This window comes from Parus major, chromosome Z (genome assembly GCF_001522545.3).
Source record: "Parus major isolate Abel chromosome Z, Parus_major1.1, whole genome shotgun sequence".
Classification (NCBI taxonomy): domain Eukaryota; kingdom Metazoa; phylum Chordata; class Aves; order Passeriformes; family Paridae; genus Parus; species Parus major.
The window spans coordinates 41,681,925-41,696,694 of NC_031799.1; the positions used below are offsets into that span (position 1 = coordinate 41,681,925).

The 14,770-nt window shown below is 38.4% G+C and overlaps 1 protein-coding gene across 3 annotated transcripts in view; it reads right to left on the reverse strand.

Annotated features, from left to right (window-relative positions):
- The window catches only part of CDC42SE2 (CDC42 small effector 2), an 81,097-nt gene that overhangs the window by 25,617 nt on the left and 40,710 nt on the right, over positions 1-14,770 (reverse strand). For 2 of the 3 annotated variants that reach the window (XM_015653534.2, XM_015653533.3), the window contains exon 4: positions 7,202-7,522. In XM_015653534.2, the coding sequence (XP_015509020.1) occupies positions 7,202-7,255 (54 nt within the window). In that variant the 5' untranslated portion in view covers positions 7,256-7,522. Of the gene's footprint in view, positions 1-7,201; positions 7,523-13,572; positions 13,597-14,770 lie in introns of those variants that run through there. The other variant, XM_033520258.1, reaches the window with a different exon arrangement.

Sequence of the window (14,770 nt, forward strand, 5' to 3'; positions counted from 1 at the left end):
AAGCAATTAAGACCCTGCCCATGAGAAAGACAACATATTATAAACCCAGACTATTTTCTAAGCCTAAATGAGCTGAATTTACAACTGCAATAAGAGAGATAATGCAGGTGAAACAATTTTTTAAAATCCCATGTCAACCTCATCCCTTTTGATATCAAGTCACTTTCAGAGCATGACATATTAACAAATCACCCAGTGTTACACATTTATTTGTGAGTAAACACAAAGGGAGATGGTATCTTTCCTTAGCTACAGTTAACTACAGCAGTCTTGAAGATACATCCAAGTAACTGAAAAACTCTCCAAAATGATTTGACAAACAAAAAATACCCAATGGGTTTGGAGAGTCATTACTTCCCTGAATCTTCATCCAAGTGCAGTTGACAGCTTCAGCTTTTCTGCCCTGCCTCCACTGCTCTATCCTCCTCACTCTGGAGAATATCCTCCTGTGGCAGGATATTAACCCACAATTACAGAAGTCAGCATTTTAGAGTTATCAGCTAAACCACTCTGAAGACAAAAGCAAGAAGATAATTGCAAGTGATTACCTATTAAAGTCTGTGGCTTAATGGATATCTTATAAATTCAGGATCTTTGAGAACAGTCAAGAATAGCATTATTTTAAGTAAATGGGAATTTTGGTATTGTGCATATCTCATGCATAACTAAGTTTCGTGACAGGAACTGCAGAACCAGAGGTTTGAGGAACAGACTGAAAAAGCAACACTTTCAGCATTGTGAAATTCTAATGTTGGGAATCATGTAAGAAAATGTAAGTTCAGGGAAAGATCTTCAAAACAGCAATTTAAAAATACCTATTTTTTCAGTTGCATATTGGTCTTAAGAATTATCACCAACAGAATATCTGAGATCCATTCAAGAAAAGTTACAATAAAAATAAAGTAAGATATCAGCAGAGGAAGCTTCTAGTCTCAATACTCCCTTTGATACCAGAAGCAGTTAATACCAAAAGGCTGAACATTTAGCTTCAGGGCAATGACTGACTTCTCCATTCACTAACAAAGAATACTTCCAAACAGTGTTGGTGAAAATGCACATCTCTCAGGCTATGTCCAGATTACCCCTGCCTCTAGCTGTTGGCAAGTAGAAATGCCCCTAAATCTTCATGCTTCCCCATCTCCCCTACTTGGACATCAGAAGCAGAATGGGATAAAACAGCTGAACTGACAAACATTAGAACTAAGGCACACCAAAAACACCAGGGTTTTATAGCTTCAAGTTCCATTAGAAAAATTACAGAAAAACTACAAAAAATTGCATTGGAAATGCTTCAGCACCGTCTCCAAGGGTGTTTGCAAAACTATTAACTTTTGCTAGGCAGCATCAACTAGTTCTAGTGGAAGCTCCTTTTGTCACTGACTCATAGCAGGGTTTTGCTCTTGAAAATCTCTTCTCACTGAAGAATTCGGAGATTTAAAAGAAACAAGAAATTCAAGGGCTCCAGTCCTGGTGTCCAGATTAACAAACAGCACAATCTACTTCCTGCCCATGTTTAAGTGGAAAGCCCAAGCTCTGTGGAGCCTGCAGATATTAAAAGCATATTACGTCTTTCTTCAAGTATGCTGATAATGGCAAGACACATTCTCATCAACAGAAAGTTGGCATAATTCTTGTTTCTAACCTCTTCCAAAGAGCTATTTTCCATGTCATCAACTAGTATTATATTAAGTAAATAGTATCAATGCAGCTAACGAAGGCCTAAAAATTTCACAGCAATAATAAAATAACATAAAATACTCACTTTTCATTCAGGTATTTATACATAAACACAAAATACTTCCTTTGTTTTCTTTATAAAAACTTTAATACTTGAACATCACAAAAAATATTTTAAGATGTTTGGTGGGTAATTTCAAGGTAGAAGAAAAACCTAGAGCAGCTCTATCAGGCTGAAAGCCATACAAGCAGATCAGGTTTTATAAATAAAAGCCATGCATTTTGCTGCTTATTTGATTCTGCCCCCTTTGATACGATGTTCCCTTAAACTACTAAAAACACCACTGAATAGGAAAAAGAAAGAATTTCAAGCATCTAAACTGGCAGCTCAAAATGTAATTCAGTAGGGTAACTGAGAAATCTGAGGGCTCTCTAAGGTTGACATCTTTTACCTGAGTCTTTCATAAGCTGACTGCAAGTGGCAGACTGATTAAATGCAATAGAAAAAGAGAGCCTGAGTTTTAGGTATTTTAAGCCAGAAGCTGCACTTGCACAGAACTGTTGTACTGAACATGGAGCCTGAACCAGTACTTCTTCAAGTAGCAAGGTGGTATATGTGCCTGCTGGGGGGATGATCTATTCTGCAGCTGTAAGGCACAATGAATGCTTAATTCTTCTCTTTAAGAGAAACACAAATTGCAGCATTAGATGTATCCTTGGCTGTATCTACCACTCCTTCTCCATAAAGGAAGCTAGAGCTGACAAGGTCATCTATGGATAATTTCCTTAAGTAACCAGGGATAAGATAATTTATGTCTTCTGAAGCATCCAGCATTCAGTTACACAGCATATGTGCAGGGCTTTTCCTGCCTCTCTTTAAGACTGGCCTCCTCACTCTACCTGCCCATCCTCCTTCATACATCAAAAGAGACACTAAACAAACTTCACTCTCGAAACCACTTTAAAGATTTATGGCATAGCATGTAACAAAACTCTAACAGCCCCTTAAAAAAAAACAGAATGGAAATCCTCTAAACAAGAGACAAGCAACAAAACATCAACAAATTAACTAGGGAAGGAAGCCTGGAGCCAGAAGTAGGAGAGCATAGTTTATTCTTTTGTAGCAGAGCAGCAATTTTACTAAAAGGTCAAAGCAAACTGAAAAGCTCTGCTGTACTGAGCTTTGGCCCAAATCAGGTAGGAGTGCAACCAGATCATGACCAATGGCTTCTCAGACCAAAAATTAACTTTGCAAGTTAAAAATAGACAGAACAGGAAGAAAGCAGTATAGGAAAATAACAGATTCCTGGTGTAGGCGACAAGCTTAGCCTAAGAAAGAAACCATGGACATTTTTTCTGAAAACCTGCAAGATTTCTAAACTTCTGCTATCAAGCAATGCATCTGGTAGTGGGAATTTGGCATAGTTTAGCGAAACACAGAAGTAGATGAGATGATAGCATAGAGGAAACATGCAAAAAGTGACTGGGAAACTCAAAATCAGCTTACAGAACCTATAAAGGGTATCAGTGGGAGGTGTAAGAAAACTGGTGCAATCAAGGAAAGTGCTACTTTTCCCAAAACGAAGGTCACATCATGAGAAACTGAACTCAGGCTACTTAAACCACCAAGAAAATCTGGACACAGTTATTAATAGATTAGTATCTCCTCCTTGGTATCATGAAAACAGATATGAAAGCAACAAGTTGTCTGAAGTCTTCACTGTGATAAAATATATTATGAACCCAAAAAAACCTCAGAGGGTGATTCAAGAACAAGTTCCCTTGGCTTCTGTTTGGATTCTACCATGCTAAGAACCTCAGGCTACTAAGAAGCCCCATCAGGAACATGTTTTCTTCATCTGCATCCCTAATTGGTTTTGTTGCTCTGAATACCTACTTTCTTCATTTAATCACTCTGTTTCAGAGAACATTATAGACCCAGATTCCAACAACACATGCCTTATGTGACAGTGAGTACTGCCATCTTGGATACACCAAGTGAAATATTTAGCAACCAAAGTAACATTTAGGAGAGAGAGTGGAACAGTGCTTTCCAAGACAGCTGTTTTACTTCACAGCAGCAGGATGCATCCAGTTAGCACTGACAAAAGACTAAAAGCTGCGCCAAGATACATTTCACTAAAAGATAACGGTAACACTTGAACAATGTCTTTGATTCAAGGAACCTCAAAGAACACTAGTCTATAACTGGAGCATCGTTACTGTTCCGCTCTGGGGTATGGTGTCAGAGAAGTAACGGCTACAAAATTAATGTGTTCTTATTTTTCTTCCATAAAACTGACTGAAAGGACTCATGCATGTACAGTTCTCATGTTAAGTGCACTACAGCTGAAAAGAACAGAGATGCTGTATTTGATCATTTCAAATATAGCATGCTAGAATTTTGCCAGCAGAAAGCAGAGACAATTCTGGCATCCTGGATTTCAAGAGAAAAAGAAACTCCTCAGCTCAATGGATGCTAAAAATACTACAGAAACATGCAACTATTAAGACATGCTTTTTATTTCTCCCTCTAGCAAAGAGGGTTTACATTTATGTCACTATCCATGACATTAAAAGGTGCCTCAGATACCAGCATCTGCCACGGATAATGAGAAAAAAGTAATTTCAGAGAATGCCCCCTGGCAGAAGGAGCAGACCTAGGAGACACAGGGGAGAATGGAAGCAGGTTACTACTGCTTGTGGTGACAGGCAAGTTCCCTCCCAGGCTTCCTGACCTTCCCAAGAGCCCTTACACACCAGGCATGAGGGCCTGGAACTGGATGGACAGACAACTGATGGTGTGAACAAGGTTTTCCTGCTACACTGATCCTCCTTGCTCTGCTGAACAACGACAGGACCCAAGGGAACACATGGAGATGTGTGAGGAAAAGTATGGGCTGGATACTTCTTCTGCTAAGAAGGCTCTTCATGCAAGGGGTGGTTGGGCACTGGAACAGGCTCCCAGGGAAGTGGTCACAGCATCAGCCAGACAGAGTTCAAGATGCATTTGGACAATGCTCCTGAACACACAGGGTGAATTTTGGGGCTGTCCTGCACAGGACCAGGAGTTGGACTCTATTATCGTTTTGGGTCACGTCTGACTCAGGATATTATATAATAAATATAAGTTTTGTAATAAATGGTAAGTTTATAATAAATATAAGTAGGAACATTTGAAACAAGGATCAGAACAAGTAGCAAATTAACTTCCTGCTTTCAAGGTCCATTTTGAGAGGCTGGTGGTGGTTGCTGGTGTTGTTTCAAGACCATATTAGTCCTTCCAAAGAAGAAGGCCACTCAACATGCAATGGCTGAACATGAAATGGCTATGACACTGTTAGGCAGTCCATGAAAAAGTTGAGATGCAGGAGTTAAAATGGAAGAAGGCACATGAAAGGAATGAGGCTAGGCAGATTAGGCATTTTTCCTTGGAACTGGACTCAACTGACAAGTTGAATGCACAGCAGGGGACAGACACACAACTTCTATGCATGTTTCACTCAGTTTATGGAACAATGGGAAAACATGTAACAGTATTTTGGGACTAAAAACTAGCATGTTTTTCAGCATGTAAGTCTCTCAACTATGCAATCATGTAACACCTTCAGAGACAGGGAAAACTGCTTCCTTATCAATTGTCTCATATATCAGCTTGCCTCAGACTTACAGTACATGCTTTGCTATTTGTCAGAAACGGTAAACATTCCTGTACTTACTCAGAGGTACAAGTGTCTGATTAAACACTCCCCTTAGTGCAACCAAGCATGGCAGAACATTGGCTGTACAGTACAACACAGCAAAATCAGATGAGTAACCGCAGGGAAAGGACAACTAAGTGCCTTTCATCAAGCATGCCAAGAAGGGCACACATCTCCTTTTTCTGAGACATATCCTGAAGAATTTTGGCGCTTTGTAACAAGCAATACTCCTACAACATCTGAAAGGCACATTTCAGAAACTAAATTAGTGCTCAACAGCATGCCATTAGTATCTTAAACACAAGCATGGTTTTAATTATCAAGCCCATGCACAGCACCATATCAGCAGAAACATAGTGGGTTGCTTCCTTTCCTTCACTTTCCACATACAATCTCCACCTGCTTCATGAGTCATTACCCACACACCGCTGTATTAACATAGTTGATTTCTTGGGCAGTGACTTAAACAGATCATAGAACCCAAGTAAAGATTTTGTAAGGACTGATCTCGGTATTCTCAAAACCAAAAAGATTATGACATTTCTCTATCTGAAATATTTTGAACTGTCACATCTTATTCAAATCTATGTTCAAAACCCGAGACAAATAACTTTGGCTCTACATGGGTACCACTAGCATTTTAAAGGATTGCATGGTATTCAAGCAAGAGAGGAGGATAACAGCTTCCCATGTTGTTATCTCAGAGTTCATCTCCTACAACACTGCTTGACTAAGCTTGAGATAAAGTTGCACTCATTAGTTCAAAATGCTAATGGTCACACTTCAATATTTGTATGCCATCAGCCTGGCATTCAGGCTTTGTGCAATGATAGTGTCTAATGAGAGGCACTTTTTTCAATCCTTTGGTTTTCCTAAAGCCAAATATTACAGCTGAGCATATTAATATGAGGTTTCTTTATTCACTCTCAGTTTTTCTTGGTTGCTATAATACTACCGTCAGTAACTGTTGGATTTTTTTTAACGTATTTGTAAAACTACTGTATGACCACTGCCATTTCTATATATTCAATTAGCTTGATCAGGATGTCACACCCTACAATCATCTTTCTCACAGTACTAATCATATTCCTGGTTAATTCCACCTTCATGCAGGCAGCATTTCTTCCAACAGTACTGGACTCAGAAACATACTCAAAAGATACTTAAAAATATATGAAAACAATGAATATTTCTGTATTTTCTGTTTTACTAACATATACTCAGAAATTTTCTTTAATCTGTTTGCTATGTACTTTTTCACACAACAGCCATTTTAAATTCTATTTAAAAAGAAAGTATTTATAATATGAATGCATCCCTTCACTCTTCTAGGATTTAATCTAAAAACTAACCAAACAGTTAAAGATGAAATAGGTTTTTTTAATTAAGGTAGTGGAGGACTGGATTTCACTTTGGACTTTTTAACATAATCATTTCTTTCTACCATCATTGTCTAGCCACACTTAAAGGCAGACCTTAAATCACATAGAAGTGAAGACATTTACACATCTCCATTAAGAAGGTATTTACTCTAGAATGACAGTTTACATGCTCATTATTCTTTTCCCTGCCCTCCTTTTCCATTCCAACAAGTACAGGTTCTTTCCAAAGATCTTGGACCGATTTGCTCTCAAGGACAGGAAAGTAACAGCAGTTTAGAACAGACTTTTTTGATCCCCATCAAGGCAGGCTATCAGTTAATTGCTTAATTCTCAAGCTTGGCCAAACAGCCTTAAAAAGAAAAAAGTAACATAAGAAAACTAAAAAAAGGGAAAAATTTACTCAATTATATAAAACAAACCAGTGCCAATATTCATACTTACAGGCTGTGGCTGTTCTGCAATACAGCAGTTGAAACACAACCAAAACTCACTCATTGTTTACAGTCTGAAGTGGGAACACGGATGAAAAGCAGGACTCAATCTTTTTAAGTCTGTCTGCAGGTAGTAAGTTCTCTGAACAGGTTTATTTTTAATGGCTCCAATGTGAAAATCTTTTCTCTTGAGTTCTTCTCCCAAGACAAGTCAGTCCCAGTACAAAGAACTTGAAGGCAAAAAGTTATTTCAGAGTCTTCTTCCAGAAGGTTGATCCCCACACCAGAGAAATATTACGTGTGCTTCTTTGGTCCCTAGCGTTACATGAACCTGAAAAGAGAAGTACATTAATCAAAAAGAGACAAGATAAAGAACCTTAAGCTCAAAGCCAGCCACCCATACCACTGATTTCTTGGTTATACCCTGAACCACAGACTGAAGAGGCATTAGCAAACAAGTCATGAGCTTTTTTCTACAGTGACTACCAAAAGTGGTATATACCATGAATCCACATAAGACATTCCAGCTTTGGTTAGACTGATATCAAGATAACTGATACCAAGAATTGGTGCCCAATCTTTTGGCAGTCATCTCAATTTGTTTCTAACTATCAAATGTCATTTCAAAAAGTGGTAATTGCCCATACACCCCTTTATGTTTCTTAGGGAATCATGCCTGTTAACACATCCTATTTCTCAATGGAAAAGCAACCCAGTCCATTCCCAGTGTGAGATTTAAATGGTATTTAAACACAACCCTGTTACACAATTGTCAATCAAAAGTATGCTGTCCTAAATATCAGAGAAACAAATACATTTCTGTATATGTAAAATTTGAAAAATGGCTGGATCTGGTCAACACAGTATTTTCCTTCCACCCTCTTCTACCCAATGCTTCATTTACAGATGACTTCAAAATATGGTATTAGTTGTAGACCTTGAAAGGGTTTCATTAAATCTCTAAAACTCCTCAAGTGGAACAAATGAGGCTCCAGATTCCAACCATTCCTTTGCTCAAATAGTGTTTGTTGGTAAACCTCCATTCTGGTTTCTTTCAGTAGGAGTGCAATAAAAATTCCTGTGAGACTTCACTTATCTTGCCCCATATCATAAACTTTACTTCCAGAGAAAGTGAGATAGTAAATATTGAGAAGTTTTTACAGGCATACTTCTTAATAATTCTTTCTACAACCGCATCTTCACTCACACAGATATTTTCACAATTATTATTCCTATGCAATTCCTAACAGGATGAAGTGGTTTGGAGGCTCCATGCAATGCACAAAACTATGCACACACACACACGCATATATATACACCCATGTTCTGTGGCAGAGAAGCTCCACTTTGCTACCACCTTTGTTAGTTCTCTACATGCCAAGCACATGAGCAAAGATGTTCCTCATTTACGGCATACATGCCTTCAAGTCACTGCACTGTGTGGGGCCAAGACTAGCCAGGTACTTTCCAGGACTACTGCCTGCAACACACACAAAAAGAATACAGCAGAACCTTTCCCATAATACATCCAAAGCCTTTGGGAAGCTCACACACTTCTCAGCTTTTACGACACTAACTGAAGCTCTTAGAGAAATAAATGCATGTTGCAGTAATATCTGAATAGCAAAACCCCAGCTGAAGTACTTGAGCATCCTGGCTTTGAAATATCAACAGACAGTGTCAAAACTAGGTTTATCTGCCTGTGTATGGCATTCCTGGCTTAAAGATCAGAATATGAAGGGGGGAATATGCTTTGCTAGGTTATCCTATTGCTAACACCATATAAAACAAAGCAATTTTATTAAACAGGATTCCTTGAGGGCAAGAAAGAAACCAAAACACGCAAACAATCCCCGCTCTGACAAAAATACTTCTATACAACCTTTTGCTTGTCAGGCACTTAATAAAAAATGTCTTAGGATAGCGCTAACATGACATATTTTTACTACTTAAAAGACATTTTTCTTGCTTTAAAGATCACCCTCTAAATCCCATGAATGAATCAACCGCAATAAAACACGGGATTCAACAACCAGCAGTATGAAATCCAAGCATGAAAATAAAAGTCTCAAAGGAAGTTCTCACTCCATAATTAAGTGGCTTCTCACCCATTTTCTCAATCATCCTGGTGGCTGAAAATTCCATTAACTTGGAATAGCAAGAGTAATGTTCTCCCCAGGCTCAGAATTTGCATGCTACACAACTCTTTTCTAAATTTGATTCAGTATGTTACTAAATCAGAAGTAAAACACAGTTAATTGCTGTTAAGCATGTTAACATTTGACAATTCTAATCCAGTGTCTGTACAGCTTATGTCCCTTTAAAGACCTGGTTGATTTACTTCTAAGACAGGTGTGAAGTTGTTCTGAAACACAGCAGTGCATCCCCAACACTAGTTGTTCAGATTATGAAAAATTGAGAAATCAAATAATCAGAGATAGCATTTTGAAGTTTGACATACTGTAATCTGCTAGAGCAAGGAATGGGTATTTTGCCTTGGGCTTTTCCTGCTCTGCACGTGTCCCAATATTCTGATTTGTGACTCCTAAAATTATGACAGTTGTTGACTCCTCACAGTCTCCTGGTGACAAAGACTGTAACTCACGTATCAAATTCTTGTTCTCACAAGGAGGGATCTTCGATCTGCCTATTACAACCAAGTACAGAAGACATGCACTGAAGGGCAGGGAGATTCCTTTTGTTGATCTGCCTCTGTGTTTGTTTACTGATAGCTGGCACACCCCTCCAGCTCACTGCAGCCTCAAGCGCTGTGCTGAAGCCCTGGGAACAAACGTGAAGGGCTTGTGTGGGTACCTGTGAGCCTGGAAAGCTCTTCCTGGTTACATAACACCCAAGGGTGCAGGAGTCTTGCCCTACAAAGCCACTCACTGCATGCAGGACTTGTTACCTCCAGGACAGTCAAAACTGACTTCCTGCCTTATATCTAAAGCTTTTGAATGACAAAGCCAAGCTAAAGATTGTAAATAATCTCTGACTACATGTTTATTCTTAAAAAGGCATATCATTTTTAGTTCTATAGCCTGTAAAGTGCTACATTTGCCTTTAGTTTGGTGGCTCTGCAATCACTAACACTTTTTCAATCTGTTGAGTTTTAGTTAAAACACACAGTTGACACATCAGTGTGTCTCGAGAAACCGACATTAACTGAACCTCTTAAAAGGCAAACAAATGCTTAGCAGGATTTGTTAGAGCTCTGGAATTTTGTATGCCTTCCCAGTCTGCTAAACAAAAGATTTTTACAGGGATCAAATTAATATAAATATCAGGTATAAATCTGTTGCACCAACATGAAAAGAAAAAGCAATTAAGCTGAAAGCAAAAAGGTGTATTAGTGATGTGATGTTAGTAGCAACACACTAGAATTTCTCCTACACTACCAGTTGTTTGTCTAAAGAACAGGTTGAAACAGGAAAATTCTGCTCCTCTTTTCCAAATTACTGGTTATGAAGAAAGAAGGAAAGCAAAAGCCTCATAGTGCTACAGCTTCTAGTCGGGTAATTATGTAATATCAGCACAGTAGCAATCTCATGGGAAATTGTTCCTGCAAAGCTTGAACTGCATCCCAAGCCTAGCTGCAATTAATGAGGTCTCAAAATACATGCAGTATTTCACATCTAGTTCTCTGCTTTTCCATAGGATTAAGATTTGAATCACAGAACCACAGAATGGCCTGGGCTGAAATGAACTTCAGAGATCATCTTGTTCCAGCCTCCCCTCCACGGGCACACCTTCCACCAGCCCAGGTTTCTCAGGGCCCCATCCAACCTGGCCTGGAACACTGTGAGGGATGGAGCATTCACAACTCCTCTAGGCAATGTGTGCCAGTGTCTCACCCTGACTGTGCATCGCTTGCAGCACTGCTGCGTCCGTCTGTGCAGACCTGCCAGATGAAGAGCACTAGAGAGGCTGAGGAACACACTGCATGCTAACAGCTCTGCCACCCTTTGGTTTCACTCTTTGCCCAGTTTATGGGGCTCAGAGTGGCAGAACAACATAGAGCTCATACTAGAAAGACAAGACAATTCCTCTGTCTGAACTAGAAATTTATCAGAGCAATGATTCTGAACTCTGAATGCAATTTAGAGTGCATTTAATGACTCACATTACAAAAACAGGATTATCATGCAATTTTGTTGCATCTTAAGGCTTTTATACCTTAGTTATGGTACCAATTTCAAAACATTTACAGAAATTCTAAGTATTAAGAAATCAAGATTTTAAAAAGAATACATTGTTTAAAAATTAGAGTGAAACACCAATAAGCTAGTTTTTGTTGCTCCAAGGTTTATTCCACAGTGGCTGGTCTCATGCAAAAACCAAAACTACTGCTTATTGTTAAATACCAGTCATAAGGCAGTGGGAGCAAGCACTGCATTAATGAATAGTGGGCAAAGCACATTTTGTTACAGTATCATCCATTTTTCTTACTAGAGCAGTATCAGCTTTTCTGTGAGAAATATACAGAGCAGCAGAGGAGGAAAGGCAAACCAAGACACCAACCTTCCCTCTGAGCTTTTCACATTTGTTGATATAGAGCAGGTTAGACAGCATTTACCGTAACTGATCCAAACAGGAATATGCACCACGCTGTGAAGAGTCAGTTAGAATAAAACTACTTACTAATTATACAGCTTGAGAACAGCCTGCTCTTTTTAAAAAGACATCTCTATAGTTCCTTTTAAGGGTGAACTTTCTATATCCTTTGACTGTATACTGTTCACTGTGGCTTTAAACAGGAAATGTGGTAACAACGCTCTTTGACAATCACTTGAAGCAAATAAAACCACAGGAAGACAAAAAATAAAATACAGGTGTCAGCATCTGAATTTAACTAGGCTTGCTCCAAAGCTCAGACTACTGTTTAATGAGAATGGGGAAAAAAGAGTAAAAAATAAAAAAAAAAAAAAAAGAAAAAAGTAAGTCATGAACAAAAATCATGCCATGCCACAGTATGTCATAACACAACGTGATGGGCCATAATAAGCACATGAAGGCACGAAGTCATGACCACTACTAGTATTCTAGTCTCAAGTATTTCATATAAAAAAAGTTTGGTTATTCTTACTACAGGAGATTCATCCCCTGAAATACATGGGTATTTTGATTTGGGGTTTTTTTGCCTTAAAGCCTTTGAAAAGCTATCATTTCTTTTAATCCTGCAAGCTGTAAGTAAAAAATTATCATTTCTGAGTGTATTTTTAAGACTCCTTTCACACTTTGCACTTTAAATTTCTATTGTAGCCACACTATTTCCTCTTGATGATAAAAAAAGTCATGTGGCAACCTGAAATGAGGGGAGGAAAGGACTAAGGTGTGTCCAAACCAGGAGAGAGGCTGTGCTCGTGCACACTTCACGTTCACTTACGTGTACGCTGTAGCAAACGGACAACACTCTCCAGCTCTCAAAGGAAGTGAGAAGTGTTTATTCAATTGCCAGCCTCATTTCTTGAAATAAAACAATCTACAAGAAGCAAGAGGCTTGAAACAAAGACAGCAGAGAGAAAGTTGCCTCCATTCAGGAATTTTGTATCAAAACCTTTATCATCATGGCACTGAACTTACAGAAGCACTCTTCCTCCATTCCACGTGACAAGAACAGACACTTCTGGGCACTTTGACACTGATTTTAATGCAGCAATTATGTTTTGCACTTTCAAATCCTGAGAAACTTGAGCTCCAAGTAATTCTTGCCACACAAAGGACAACATTCAATATCAACATAGCCTGAACTCAGGCTGAAATCCTTTTTTCATTTCCTCATAATCTTCCCATATCACTTCTGCCTTAGTGCCTTCCAAGTGCCTTAGGGTTTAGTTTCAATTCATTTAACAATCTTCTTCAAAGTCTGAGTGAGACATTCTTGTACATTTTTGAACCCTGAATACGTATTTGACTCTGTAAAAGGTAATTTGTAATACAGTTTTGCACATTATTACTAAAGCAGTAAGACTATAGGGCTTGATTTTGGGATTTTTGGCCATTTGGAGTAAATTCTTATTTTTTGCCCCCATTAATACTGAAAGAGTTTTCATTAGTACATTTCCTTAATCAGCTTAGAAACAGGTTGTACATCAAATCAAGCGCAACACAAATGAATAGCCATAAACAATTACTATCATAAGAGCAATTTGCTTCCAAGTTAAAGGTTTGAAAGACTGATGAAAACAGGTGAATAGGATGAAGATAGTATTTACAGCTTACTTAAAGAAGACAGGTGGAATGATTGTTTTTAATTGTTGTTGGTAATAGTACAGAGTCTAACTTTGGGAACAATCACATGCTTCATTGGAACACCTCTAGTTTTTGTGCTTTCACTTTGTAGTTACCCACCACAAGCTCCACTGCAATAAATGTACCCACCTGGAATAATACATGGAATGGCAGTAAAAGATACAGGAAGGAAACCACAGCAAGTTTCTAAGGAGAACTAGGTTTTCTTTATCAGGCTGCTGATGGCATGAGAGGGAGCTGTAAAGAAGGGGACAGCAGGAAAGCACACAATTCTGTCAAGGGAAGAACAGTTCACCAAGTGTGATAGTAATCACATTTGCAAGTGCCAACTCTGACCTTAAAGCAGAAAGCCTTTAAACATTTTTACTTTTTTTTTTTTTTTTTACACTCCCATCAGCAACTCAGCAACTTCCTGTGTTTTACTCTATAGCCCTTTAGTTATTTATTACAAGGATCCAGCCCTTGAAAGGTCCTTACTATTTAGTGCACAGAACCAACAAAGGAGACAGTATCACCTTGTGACAAGGAAATTCTTATCCAGTTCCATTTCAAAGCTTCCTCCTGTCTTTAATTAATAGCTACTTTTGATACATATGAGTTCAATGCATCTTTTGGAAACAGCCAATTCACAGCTCATATTATTCCCCATACTTACATGCCCATAGCAACCTACTTCTCTTGAAACCACAGTACTAAACATCTAAAAGTTCTGCACTATGAAAATACAGAGAGACTAATAGAAAACTAATCATCTGAAACTTTTTACTAAATAACACGAAGGCAAACCAAAGATTTACTAAATATGTTCTTTCCTACCCAAGACAGCCTAGGCATATTTTGGCCTACCTCCAAAAAACAGTTATCTAAGAACAAGTGAAAAGCCTTTGAGAATTCACTCCTATGGTTTAGAAAATCTGATTTCATACTGACTTCCTATTTGCATTTAAAAAAATGCTGTTAGACAAAGTTTTAATTGGTCAATAACATTTTCTTCTTAAGTGGCAAGTCCTGTAGAACGAAAAACAATGCTCTTTTCAGCCTGCCTTCTTGTTACTTCTAACAGGTAATACCAGTCATGGAATTAAAAAATAAAAAGGGCAAAGTAATGGTTCAAGGCAAACTGTCAAGAAGGTACTATTTCTGTAAAGAATGGAAAAAAAGAAACCCCCAAACAAACTAACCCTCCTGGAGAATGCCCAGCTATTACTTCAACAGTAATGATGGGGAATCCTCAACATTGGTATCCAGGGAGACCATCATTTTAAAATGAGTGCAGCATTAGAGAGAATGGAACAGTCTAGGCTCTTATCACATGGCAGACTATACA